Genomic DNA, 13,629 nt, shown 5'->3' on the forward strand with positions numbered 1-13,629 from the left:
TGTCACTATTCACTTTTTCTTAAAGCTGTGATAAGAGACGCCATTCTGTCCTTTCCTAACCGGTTTCACAGCATCGCCGACACATTGTAAATTTATATTCTACCAGCTTGTTTCATACAAAAGTCAGGTACTGTAATAGCACTTAGTGCTTTTAAACGGCATGTTTTCAGTCCATCAGTTATCTAGGGCAGGGTCACATTTGGCCTGGATCTGATCCCAGCAGATACAGGGCACAAGGCAGGGACACCAAACCCCCGAGGACACGATGCCAGTCCATTGCTGGGGGCTCACAGCACTAAGAGTAATCTGGGTCCCCAATAATCCATCCATCTGCTTATAATGACCAGGGTCACAGGGCGCCTGGAGCCTATTGCAGGTAAGACAGATGACAGGGCGGATTCAACCTGGATGGGATGACAGTCCCTTGCACACACAAACACACACGCACACACAGGTTTGTAATTATATCTTTGTGGGGACTCTCCATTCACTTCTATGGGGAAAACTCTAATCCCAATATGACGGCCTTAATACTTTTGGCATTTTGACTTTCTTGATTGCATTCACAGATCTTTGTGGGGACCTAAAAAATGGTCCCTACAACGTAAAAAAAAAACACATTTGATCCCCACAATGTAATACAAACCTAATCCACACACACACACACACAATTACAAACAATTTAGTCATCAAACAGTACGTCTTAAAAGTAAAAGTGGGAACAGGAACACAGCAGTAATGACAATCAAACCCTGGACCTGAGAAGTGTGAGGCAACACTGTGCCACCAAACCACCCCTCCCCAAACAACAACCACCATGCTAATAAACAGTGGATGGCATGTGCCCCGGTGGGTAACACTGGTGTTTCACACCTGCAGAACTGGGGGTGAATCCTGCCTCCACTGTGTGTGTTTGCATGTTCTCTCTGCACCCTGTGAGTTTCCTCCAAGCTCTTGCAGAGTCCAATGCAGGCTATGGATCCCATCCAGGGCGCACCCCTCCTTTGTACCCAAACCTGCCTTGGATACACTCCCATTACTCTGGATTGGAAAAGCAAATGAAAGATGGATAGATAATAAGTGTGATAACCTGGTTATAAATAAAGCTAAACACAAAGATATTTCTATTCTGCCTGTGAATCTTGGGAAAAAATCCTACTTCCCACTTGAAAGAACACCATTTGGTTCTGTTTTTCCAACTCAAAATATTTGGTTTGGCAGTTTTTTTTTCCTGCTCTGAGTAACTGGAAAGTTTTCCGTGGTAGCTGTGTGATGGCCAGCGTGGGGGCGGCCGATGGAGCTGTGGTGGGTGGGGGCAGTGCCGTTACTAGGTGTGGTTCCCTTACTATAAATACAGGAAGAAAATGCACTTATGTACGTCACTCTTTTTGACAATCCCTGCAACTGAACTGGTAAGACGATCGCTCTTCTTACCTGTTTCACAAGCTGCAGAAAGTGTTTGGCGCAGTTGATACTTCACGGTGAGTCCAGGAAACGCAGCAGCCACTCTGCAGTTATATAACTTAACTTACACGATTCGTTCCTTCATTTTCACCATACAAAGTGAAATTATTTCCCAAGAATCCGAGGCGGCAGAGCTTCGTTGCTTGTTTCACTTTTCTGTAGATGCTGTGAGTTCAATGGAATATGACTGAGATTCTTTTAGCAGTTTTAAGGTGCTTTTACTGAAACTAAAGTTGCCTTGCATGGGAGGAAATTGGGCGTGGTCGACGCGTCAGGACATTGTGATTTTATTATATAGCGTCTGCATATGTTATTGTCGGTAATAACAATCGAATAATTGCATCAACGACAAACAGTTACCTTCGGGACAGTCCTGTTTCTCTATTAAACAAATTTAATATTGTTACAATATTTTATTACCGTTATTAAAAATGTGACGTTTTTGAACTACATAAAATAACCGATAGTGATGTGCTGAAAACAATCGTGTCCTAAGCCGAACCGACTTTTTAATTATTAAAATACATCCTCGATTAAAAATAATTCTTGTACTTAGAATTATTATGATATAGTTATGACATCTACATAAACTTTACAGACTCGGCACTGAAAATGGCCTTCATCAGGGAATTTCTCCAACAGACCGTTTATCTGGGGCAGGATGATGCAGTAAGTATTGACACTGGTTGTTTAAAAAAAAGTGTTTCCTCTCTATGGAAAAACTTAGTTGTCCGTGCATTTGTTCGGAGGGGAGCGTAAACCTGGTGATTCAGTGAAGCTGGAATGTGAACCACTCCCAGACAGTCGCTGTATCTTGGAGGCAAAAATTACTTTAACAATGCTGGGATTTCTCATAAAAAAATACAAACCTCTTTGCTTCCGGTGGATGGAGTTTTACTACCTCTAATTGTCAGTCAGTTTTCATCTGACACCCTCTTGTTTCAGGCCTTGTCTTTTCAAGGCACAGTGGTGCCCTGTGTACAGTTCAGCCCGAGCAGTGATGTTGCCATTCTGGACAAGGCGATCAAGGCCAAAGGTATGGGGACATCACTCTGATCGTTAAAATCTTATCATCACCTGTCAGAACTTTCCAAAATGATGCTCATACGCAGAGTATAGCATATTTTGTGTGAAAATTAATACTAATAAGCATTGCAGTGTAGAATCACCTTCACATATTAAACTTCACTGAAGCTATGCAGCAGGACATGTCTTCTTACCTGCTGTGTGGGGTTGCCCGATTTTGATTTTTGGGGGGGGGGGTTACAATCTCCCTCCCTCCCCCACCCCCATAATACATGCCCATGCTGCTGTGATTGTCATCCTACACAAATATTTACCAAAGGTCAACAAGTGAAGAATGTGGCATAGCTTTATATTTCAATGGGGAGGGACAAAACGGCGTGCAATTGGTTCAGGATTGCAGAGAGGGACTTTTGTCCAATTTATCCAATGAGAATCATCCATGGTTTTAGGGATTAATGTCCTCATTCTTCTGGTTCCAGGAAATTAAGCTCTCTGACTTTTGTGTAAGTGCTCACCAATGAATAATGCATCCATCTTACACAATCACATGGAATGGGAGATTTTGAGACACCAAATTTCATAACCTCATGTGTCTGGACTGTGGGTGGAAACCCAGAGAGGACCTGCGCAACACAGGCAGAAGACACTGGCATTGGGCTGGAGCTCACAGCCCTGAAGGTGTGGCGTGGCACTGATACCCACAGAGACACTGTGCCACCCTTCAAAGGAAGAATAACCGTTAATACAGCAGATATTTTTAGGTCAGATAGAATCGCAAGTGACAGTGGAACACAACCACATTTATCTGAGACCCTGCCCAGATGGGCTTCAGCAGCTGGATCTTCACTATTTTTGCTATGAAATTTCTATCCAATGAGGATATTTCAAATGCCTGAATACAGTGATAATTTAAGTTCCTCAAATGTGTATGAACGCAAGCTGTTTATTCCCATACCTGTAAATAATCCCGAAATCCATGCCAGGTGTGGATGAGACCACCATCATCGATGTTTTGGTAAAAAGGAGCAACGCTCAGCGCCAGCAGATCAAGGCGGCCTACCAGCAGGCCAGCGGCAAGGTGAGACCCATCGGCCTTTCTACTGGGTCTGTACTCAATGTTCAGTGTGTACTTTCAGCCCCAAGGAACTTTAAATATTGCTGCCTGCTGTCGACTCTCAGGCAGCTCAGAAGCATAATTATAGAAAGCAAGAATAAATGCCAGTTCTTGCAGTGAAATTAACGACTGAAGATGCCAAAATCCCAGCAGAATTCTGTGGAATTACCTAATGATGGGAAATATTTGGTTACACCTTATATCTAAAGGGCATGTAGCACAGAAACATACAACAAATTAGATCATTAAAAGCAGCAGGACATTTTTTGTGCAGCCACTTGGAGAACCTTAGTGTGCATTTTAATACCCCATACACATCTGAAACACTGGGATCCATTAGGCAATGTCTTCTGCTATTTACTGTTGCCATTCTTAAAATGTGTAAATAGGGCCTTATCTCTAGTGTATGTAAGTACTGCATGAAATGAAGTTTTGCCCTGGCCATTGAAGTGTGAAGTGCAGATCCATGTCTGATGTCGTCTGCATGTGCAGCCTCTGGATGCAGCCCTGAAGACGGCCCTCAGTGGGAACCTGGAGGACGTCGTGCTGGCCTTGCTAATGACCCCAGCACAGTTTGACGCCCAGCAGCTCAAACTGGCCACTAAGGTATGTCTGGGAGATTTAAATTCCAGCACCGGGCATCTGAATCAGGACCAGTTTAATAATAATAATAATAAAAAATAGTAATAACCTTACACTCTTAGAAAAAAGGGTAGAAAATTGTGCCTTTGCTTGTCCCTGAGGCTGTAGCCTTTTAATTGTACCTTTTCGTCAGAGTCCATTTCTGTACCTTAAAAGGTACAATTACTTACAGTTAAGGGTACAATTGGCTGAACCTTTAGGCTACAGCCCCAGTGACAAGTCAAGGTACAAATCGGTAGCCTTTTTCCTGAGAGGGTATTGACCACAGGTGTGTAAACAACACTGAAAATTAGCAGTATGTTGTTGAAAAACACCAGAAGAAATAACATTGAAAAATGACATAACAGTACATGGTTAGAAAATCACAGTAACAAACTGGGCAGTTCTTCATGCGCATTGCATGCGTCGTCTGACATGTGACATCAGCACAGACTTTTTCCGCTTTACGCGACACTACCTTCACTGGAATTCATAGCAAAAGTGACAAGATTAGTTTCTTCACTGAATCACAGTGTTGCACAGTGATATTTCACAACCTGATTGCGGAACTGTGGCTTGATGATATTCAGCTGGGAACTAAAGATTCTTTACTGTAGCCCAGCAGCCTCTGTTTTATGGATTTGGCTTCCCTTGTGGCTGAAATTTCGCTGCGCATTATTTAGAAAGTCTACAGTAAATGTCTTCTGTTAAGTGTGCCAATGGTTTACTTTAAGCAGCTCAGGGATACTGGGGATGTATATTAAACCATAAGAGGCTTTGGTGACATCATAGCCCTTCACTTCCAGGGTCTTGGCACAGATGAAGACACCTTGATTGAAATTCTTGCCTCCAGGACCAACAAGGAAATCAAGGAGATAAAGCAGGTGTACAAGGAAGGTGTGTGTTAAATGTGTGTGTGTAATTTCATTGCCAGGGTGATTGTTACAAAAACATTAGGGCATACTCACTCAGATGCATCACAGCGCTTTATAATGCATATATGTGCTATTTGCTGTTTGCTGCTTTGGACAAGAGTTTCTGCAAACAAAAAAAATAAATATAATTCCCAAAAATTTATTTTAACTCTTCCATTTGACCAGATGATGCCTTTATGCCAAAAGCATTGCTACACAGCTAATGAATGTGGCTGATTCCATTGGAGAAGATATCTTTCTTAAAACGTTACTGGTTTGTGTTCCCACAGTTTACAAGAAGGAACTGGAGGATGACATCAAGTCCGACACGAGTGGTGACTTCAGGACAGCCCTGCTTGCTCTGTGCAAGGTTGTGCCTCCTGTGTTTGTGAGTTTTATTTTGAATTCCTTGCCTTCTGTTTGACCAGAGTTTCACCTCTTCCTTTCTGTAATTTCAGGCTGCCCGGAGCGAAGGTCCAACAGTGAACGAGGATCTTGCCGATAAAGATGCAAGAGTAAGAAGCTGACGATTTTTTCGCTTCCTCTTCCTCTTCCTCTTCCTCTTTTTATCGCCCTGCTTCCTTTGTCGCTGCACATACTCGTTGGATGCCTCAGTTCTCTAATAGACCCTGACTGAAGATGTCATTCTCCAGGCCATGTATGAAGCGGGTGAGAAGAGGAAAGGAACTGACTGCTCCGTCTTCATCGACATCCTTACCAGCAGGAGTGCCCCGCAACTGCGCAAAAGTGAGAGCACTGCAAGCTTTTTTTCCCTTTATACCCTAATGGAAGCATTTTTAAGTCAACCTGTGTGTCTTAAAGGATGCAGGCTAATTTACTCTGAGTAGCATACAGAACATGATCACATGGTTATTATTTGCAGTATCTTTTTAAACTGATGTTCACGGCTCTGAAGTAGTCACCTGAATAACTGTTTTGCTCACACTAGATGATCACATTGCATCCTGAGTATGTGCTAAACTTCTGGGTTTTTTTTTATGTAGCACCTATAAAAATTCCTCCTCTCTGCAGCGTTTGAAAGGTACACAAAATACAGCAAGTCAGACGTGGCCAAAGCTATCGACCTGGAGTTGAAGGGCGACATCGAGGCTTGCCTGATTGCCGTTGGTGAGCAGAACCCACAGCAGTGCTACTGTCAGCATGTTCAGATGACCTCTGAACAGCTCCACAGATGTACACAGCTCTCTGTACAGAGTGAAATGTCTTTGAGTCAATTTTATCTAGCTTCTTTTTGTCCTACTATGGTCTCATTCTTGTAAACCATGCAAATTTTTATTGTTTTTTTCTTTTTTTAAAATTGCAACATGCATATTTACTCAACAAAATAAGCAGCACCCCATTCTGTGTATTATATAAGTAAAAATGCCTAATATAGTCACAGTTACAATGTATCCAAGAGAAAAACCAAGATCTTTCATTTTTTTGTTTCCTGTATATAGTGAAATGTATTGGGAACAAGCCTGCATTCTTTGCTGATAAACTCAACCTGTCATTCAAGGTAAAGTATAGTGATGTTTTCCGTCGTTCCCATATCAGTTTTGTTACTCCTTTCAGCTCTGAAGTATGATCACATGAAAAATACTTTTCAGAAATGTCCATAGCTCACTTAGGAGGTTTAGGATGTTGCTGTGCAGGTTTTGAAGCCGCCTTTCATTTTAGAAGTGCCTTAACACCTTAAGTGCATCTGCATATGTGGTCCCATGTGTATGTTGGTACCAGTGAGGTCACCACATTGTTGCAGTGAATTCTGTTTACCATGATATGCATTAATTACCTGCAGCTCCTATATTCTATGTAATTCAATGCAGTGCATCGTTCATGGAGGATGTTCTTCAGTGGTCTTGACCATATCATGATTGTTTCTCGTGTACCGCATTCAGGGATCTGGCACAAAGGCTAAACTCTTGACTAGGATCATGGTCAGTCGCTCCGAGGTGGACCTGAAAAAAATCAAGGAAGAGTACAAAAAGAAATATGGGAAGACCCTCTACCAGGACATTTTGGTAAGATATTCCTTGGATTATTAGACAATATCTTGATTCACACTTAAACGCATCCATTTGAGAAGGAAGAAAATATAAACTTTTGGATGTAGAAACGAAGTGCAGACTTATGTTCTTATGTCTTTTTGTCTATAGGATGACACCCAGGGTGATTATGAGAAGATCCTGCTGGCACTTTGTGGATCTGACAACTGATTTTCTTTTGAGTGGGTTTCTTAATCCTGGTCTTGGTGACTTTGTTCATTTTAAGCTGAATGTCAATTTTAATGTTCAGTGCACAAATTATTCAATTATGGGAGCACAGGCACACTTCAGGAAAATGAAAGAACTCTTGAATTTTCTATTTAAAAAAAAATCAATGATTAAACACTGCAGGCAGATATTCTTTTGAAACTTCTGCAGTGACTGGCATAACTAGCAATAGTTCTACAGCCTATTTAGGGGGGCTACCTGTGTTTTTTGCCTCAGCCCTCTGAAAAATGCTTTCTCTAAAACCATTTAGCAATTTGTCCTGGATTTTCATATACATTTCATACTCCCGGCTCAGCAAATTTAGCATGGGGATCTCCTCCCTCCTCTTGGCAACTTTAATCATGAGGGGGTGACGCCCCATATTTGTTCAGGGAGCTGAACCTCCCCAATAATGAAATCCTAGAATAGCCCCTGGTTACAGGTACTGTTCAACCAGCAAACTTAGCATGAGCAATTTATGAGAGTGAGCCTTCAATTAAAATGTAAGCATTTGAACTGTACCTTTCATTCAGCATGCTCAAACTGAACAGAAACATTATGAACAAATCACAACTGAGAAATCCTGATCAGAATAAGGCTATTTGTATTACTTTTCCTATGCTATGTGTACGCACAACACCCTTATGTATTAGCCAGGATTGATTAATAACTGGGATTCTTGTATGCAAATAAACACAGCTTTAATAGCAATGATGTCTTCCTTTGTTATAAAAGGCTGTATTTTATGCACAGACCTAATGAAATACTGCAACATGAAACACAATTAATGATGTAAGCCTGTTCTATAGAAAAGGTTGGAAAAAAACCACGAAAGCCAAATAATAGGTTTGTGAATAAAACAGGACGTCGATTCACTTGCTATACAAGCTGACACCTAATAATTAAGTGCCATCAAGTTTATTTCTCCAAAATGTCTTGTCTGATAAGTGAATAATGATCAGTAAGTTATGTATTAATGAACTCATTAAAAATGGCTAACACTTCCCAGCTATTAGATAACATAAGTTCTACTATTAGAAATAATGCATTTTCCTACTTGGATAATGTCACTTCAATCTTCTAAAAAAATATCTAGTTCCTACTTGGACTTGTGCAAACCACCAGTCAATTAATCACCAAACACACCAGTCACAGAACATGCATATACCTGCATCGATCCCTACGTTAAAGAATGCCCATTGAGCTCTATAAACTGACCTGCCAAATTATAAGTGCTAATATTAAAAATTGAGAAATGAAAGACAAATCAATATAATCTTTGTTTCACCAGTCTTCCAATGGGTCAAGGATGAATTATTGGATGTAAATAGCATTACATTATAATTATATTTTTTTATTGTTAATATTTTGGAATATTTTGCAATTTTTATAGCTGCAATGTTGAAGAGATTTGATCACAGGTCGTCAGGTTGAAAACTACACATCACCCCTTTTCTGTCAAGGCCACGATTGTGTCAATAGTGAAATTCAAACATTCAAGCAACAGGTCAGAAGTCAAAAGATAGTGAGCTACTAATGATTAATTACATTATAAACACTCAGTTCACAAAAAATATGTATACTAAATATGCTATATACTAAAAAATAGTATACAGTACTGTGCAAAAGTCTTAGGCAGTCCAAAGAAATGTTTAAAGCTGTTTATCTGGGTAGCAAGTGTACTTTGGCTTAGAACAAAAAACACAATTTAACATTAGAACATGCGCAAATTAAAGAGTAACACAACAAAAACTAGTAATAATTTCTTCTGTTTTCTAAAAGGTTACTGACATCTAGTTGGATGGCTAGGTGAACACCGCTTCAGTTCCCAAACTTCTCCTCAGGGGCACCTCAGCCATTCCACGATTTTGTTAAATTTCACCAACAGCTCAATTAAATAAATAAATTGGTTTAAAAAGTCAGTGACAGATTGACTAGCTGTATGAGGTGGGCTAGTGGCCAAGTCAAAAAATACATGGCTGCACTGGACGGTCGCTGCAAATACTGGGGTGATTTTAGCAGAGGTTCTGAAATGGCTACGCTGACACACTTTGACAGGCATAATATCGTAGTTTTACACCAACACGAGGATAATCTAAACATAATTTTCTTTGCCTGCCTAAGCCTTTTGCACAGTACTGTATAACCTTAATTCAGTCATAGTATTTGGTTTATCTGCATGGGTAATTTATACACAGCTATTTTGGTGGCTAGCCAAGGAACTTGTTCCTAGATTGAGGTTGCCCATCTAACCAGCCTGCTGGTACTGCCACCCATAACATACCCAGCTGCAACTTTACTTTCTAATTTGCTTTTATTTCTAATTGCAGTTATTGAACTCATCCGCGGGGTGAATACTTTGAGCACTACGACACAGCTATAAAACAGAAACATCTAACATTGATTTTCAAGCTTTCATACACCTACTGTGATACAAGAATTACCTGGCATTAAATTGCCCAACATGCTTTAAGCGATTTATCAACTGACAGAAATATTATACTCCTGACATATTACTTATACAACAATGACAAATCAGGCAAACAGGGCAGCTTTATCCAAACGTCTTACAGAGCTCTATATACAATATATTGGCAAAAGAACCTCAGTGTGACTCTCCCTTTATTAAAATATGCACGTTTGAGGTACTTTTCAAGTTCTTGTTAGATAGCAAATGCTGCAATGTTTAAAACATGAAAATATGCATGCAAAGTAACAAACTAAAAACAAATCAGAACCAATAGAAACAGTAAACAATCCAATGTCTATGATAAATTAATGTACTTGTAGCTAATGTTTCTAATAGCAGAAAAAAGTCTTCGATTAGATGTTCTACTGTTCATGTAAAAGTTTCCATTTAAATTTATTATATTGATTCACTTTTGGTTGCATCTTGAACTGTGCGGAGGATTGGCATGTTTGCGGTGAGTCAATTGCTTAACTTACAAAGAGCACAAATAAATCAGTGGCTACATAACCTTTGCGCTCAGGATTGATTCAGTGCATAAATGGCAGTTGTCAATAAGATTGGCTGCATATGACTCATCAAATATTGACAACAGATTAAACACTGATGAGTATATAAACTCCGACCATAGAGAACAAATTACCCACCAAACAGTACAGCTGACTGGTAAGTTCCCATTTATTAAGATCATATGTATTTGAGATTTATACATTCGTTTTGATTTTTTCACCAATAATAAATTATCTGGACAATAAGTATTCATTATCCTGTGTTTTTATACAGGTACTGAGATGAGGTTGCTCTTAGGTTTCTGCATCGCTTTGGTGGTGCTTCACTTTCCAGTCCAGGGTGATCACCATGGAGACCATGGCGCTCATGGGAAGGGCCACGGCGGGCATTCACACGAAAAAGGGCACAAGCATGAACATGGACACCATCGCCATGAGAAACATGTCAATGGAAGCCTGAGGATATACCTGCAGAATGGCGGTTTTGCTTTTGACCTGTACAAGCACATGACCGCTCAGCCTGACCTGCAGTCCAAGAACGTGTTCTTCTCGCCCCTGAGCTTGTCGCTGGCCCTGGCTGCTCTATCTGTGGGGGCTGAAGGGGAGACACACCGGCAGCTTTTTGACGGCTTGGGTTTCAATGGGACGGATATCACGCCAGAGGAGGTGAATGACGCCTTCCATGACATCCTGATGAATCTCAACCAAAAGAAAGCTACAGATCTCTCTGTGGGCAGTGCCGTCTTTCTGGACGACGACTTCAAGCCTCGGCCCGAGTTCCTAGAGGCACTGAAGCGTTTTTACCACTCTGAAGGATTTACAACTGATTTTACCAAGAGCGCCGAGGCCAGACAGGCTGTTAATAATTACGTAAAAGACAAAACACATGGAAAAATAGCCGAATTGGTAGACAGTGTGGAACCCAGTACTCTGATGATTCTGATTAGTTACGTGTATTTCAAAGGTAAGTGGTTAAAGTGACTATCCTATATTGACTGTGCTGGTGTATATGCTGTGTTGTGTCTGTGCATGCTGAAATTTCCATCCATCCATCCATCCATCCATCCAGACAACTGCTTATCCTAGGTTGTGGGGGATGCTGAAATACGTTCAAATCATTATTCTGTATTCATTTTTTTGTCATCTCAGTCTGTTGAGGCCCAAAATGTTTGTGATGGTAATCTAAATTTTGTTTGATTGTTTTGACAGGAAAGTGGGACATTCCATTTGATCCTGCTAGTACAGAGGACAGTGTTTTTCATGTAAATGAAACACATGACGTTCCTGTGAAAATGATGACTGAGTCAAACAGCTTTTATATTTACCACGATGAAGAGCATTCCACAAGCGTTCTCCAGCTGCTTTACAATGAATCCATGTCAATGATGCTAATTCTCCCTGAAAAAGGCTTGGAGGCCTTAGAGAAGGTATTCGACGGGAAACTTGTGACAAAATGGCGCCGATCATTGAGAAAGATGTAAGTGTTATTAAATATTTATAGTCTATGTATGCTGTAGCATACGTAAACATTCCTAAATGTTTAAATAATGAAAAATAATCTTCATTTCTGTAGGCCATATAAAGTGTCGATTCCAAAATTTTCTATCAAGACATCATATTCACTGAAAGAAGTCATTGCTGAAATGGGAATCACAGACATATTTAGCCAAACTGCCAACTTTAAAGGAATCTCAGATGATCAACTGTCGGTTTCAAAGGTAAGAGTGAACTGGAAAGCCGAAATGTTTTTAAGGCACTCCAAATTAAATTTTTCTAATTCAGTCCAAATATTCATGCACTTGGAAAAATTGTTTTATGCTAGCTAATCTGCTGTCACATGACGTTTTCTCCCACTTTAACATTTGTTTGTTACTAGAGGTGGATAGCTCAGGTCCATAAAGTAAAAATCCAGACCAAGATTTTTCAGATGAGTATAAAGCCCTCCTATTCAAATCTGGCCCTCGATTCCAAATTTAGGCCTTGTTTTCAGTTCTCCCAGGTAGTTAGTTTAATAATTAATAATTAAATGATTCTGATTGGCCAGAGGCTTCACACCTGACTCACAGGTAAAGGAAGGCTGGAAAATCAGCAGTGCTAGGCCTTTGAGGACCGTGATTTGAATAGCCCCGGTATAAAGAGTCGGGTTGGTTGAAACAAAATCTTGGTCTGGATTTTAACTTTCTGGACCTGAACTATCCACCTCTGTTTGTTACTTAATTATTAATGGTCAATGCCTAACCTGAATGTGAAACTCATTTCAGGTTCTTCAAAAGGCTACTTTAGATGTCGACGAGGAAGGATCCACAGCAACCGCAGCAACATCCGTACATCTTATACGAACCTCAGGACTTGTTCCACCAGATACCCTGAGGTTCGATCGTCCTTTTGTTGTTATAATAGCAAACCGTGATACAAGGAGTATATTATTCATGGGTAAAATTGTAAATCCCACAAAATAAGATGTGTTTTTTTTCTGGGCAGTCCTTTTACATCTTATTCCTTCTTTGCATAAGTTGATTATATGATTTTTACTACATTCTTTGTCAGCAGTTGTATCAGATTTGTCCATCAAAGCCCTTGTCAAACCATTAAATAAATCTTTTGAAATAAAATAATAAAATGTGATTAGTGATTTGTTCTTCTGCTGACGTCTCTAAGGATGACAGATTTTACACTGTGCATTTTTCCATTATTACAAGAGACATTACATTTTAATAAACCCCAAGATAAATAAGGCACAGTCACCAATATATTAGCCTATGTTAGATTTTGAATATTGTTTTGCGTGTCACCATGTAATTTCATACAGGCAAATACATTACCTTTTAATCACTAACAAATAAAACATGACTATGATCTTACAAATGTTTAATAATTTTTGATGCATTACTTGACTCTGAAAACATATTACATACATACATTCAGCATGTATCTGGAAGTCAAAGCCCATGCATTCAAAAGTTTTACTGCAAATAATAATGTTACTTGGTTAAGTGTACAACTCCTTAAACATAATATGTAATTGTAAATACGCTTACATTTCTTAGATGTGGGTTTGCCACAAAACCTTATGAAAGATAATGGAATAGAGTGAATAGACAGGATTCAGGAAACCAATAGCTACTTCATAAAAGCTGTTGGTCTTTCTGTGGAAGAATTGTCAATTTCAGAATGATACAACAATGATTAGCTCTGAAGAAGACTCAGCTTTACAGCAGGTGCCAAGGAAATGCCTACTCGAAGAAGCTCAGTCTGATTT

General features: G+C 39.8%; 2 protein-coding genes across 3 annotated transcripts; both read left to right on the forward strand.

Moving 5' to 3' along the window:
- Positions 1 to 1,304: 1,304 nt before the first annotated feature.
- Positions 1,305 to 8,105, forward strand: anxa1a (annexin A1a). Of its 2 annotated transcripts, none has more exons than XM_023803214.2 (13): positions 1,305 to 1,412; positions 2,063 to 2,133; positions 2,410 to 2,500; positions 3,474 to 3,568; positions 4,097 to 4,210; positions 5,032 to 5,122; positions 5,430 to 5,509; positions 5,598 to 5,654; positions 5,793 to 5,886; positions 6,172 to 6,267; positions 6,600 to 6,658; positions 7,041 to 7,163; positions 7,299 to 8,105. In XM_023803214.2, the coding sequence occupies exons 2-13, from the start codon at positions 2,077 to 2,079 to the stop codon at positions 7,356 to 7,358; spliced, it is 1,017 nt and encodes a 338-aa protein (XP_023658982.1). In that variant the 5' UTR covers positions 1,305 to 1,412; positions 2,063 to 2,076; the 3' UTR covers positions 7,359 to 8,105. The 2 variants fall into 2 exon arrangements, with proteins under 2 accessions (XP_023658982.1, XP_023658981.1); XM_023803213.2 differs by having other exon boundaries at positions 1,332 to 1,481.
- Positions 8,106 to 10,515: 2,410 nt separating this feature from the next.
- Positions 10,516 to 13,041, forward strand: LOC111839413 (serine protease inhibitor A3L-like). The gene is made up of 5 exons (XM_023803307.2): positions 10,516 to 10,527; positions 10,645 to 11,334; positions 11,580 to 11,847; positions 11,944 to 12,088; positions 12,632 to 13,041. Exons 2-5 carry the CDS (start codon positions 10,653 to 10,655, stop codon positions 12,827 to 12,829), a joined length of 1,293 nt encoding a protein of 430 aa, XP_023659075.1. The 5' UTR covers positions 10,516 to 10,527; positions 10,645 to 10,652; the 3' UTR covers positions 12,830 to 13,041.
- The last annotated feature ends 588 nt before the right edge of the window (positions 13,042 to 13,629 follow it).

This window comes from Paramormyrops kingsleyae, chromosome 2 (assembly GCF_048594095.1).
Source record: "Paramormyrops kingsleyae isolate MSU_618 chromosome 2, PKINGS_0.4, whole genome shotgun sequence".
NCBI lineage: Eukaryota > Metazoa > Chordata > Actinopteri > Osteoglossiformes > Mormyridae > Paramormyrops > Paramormyrops kingsleyae.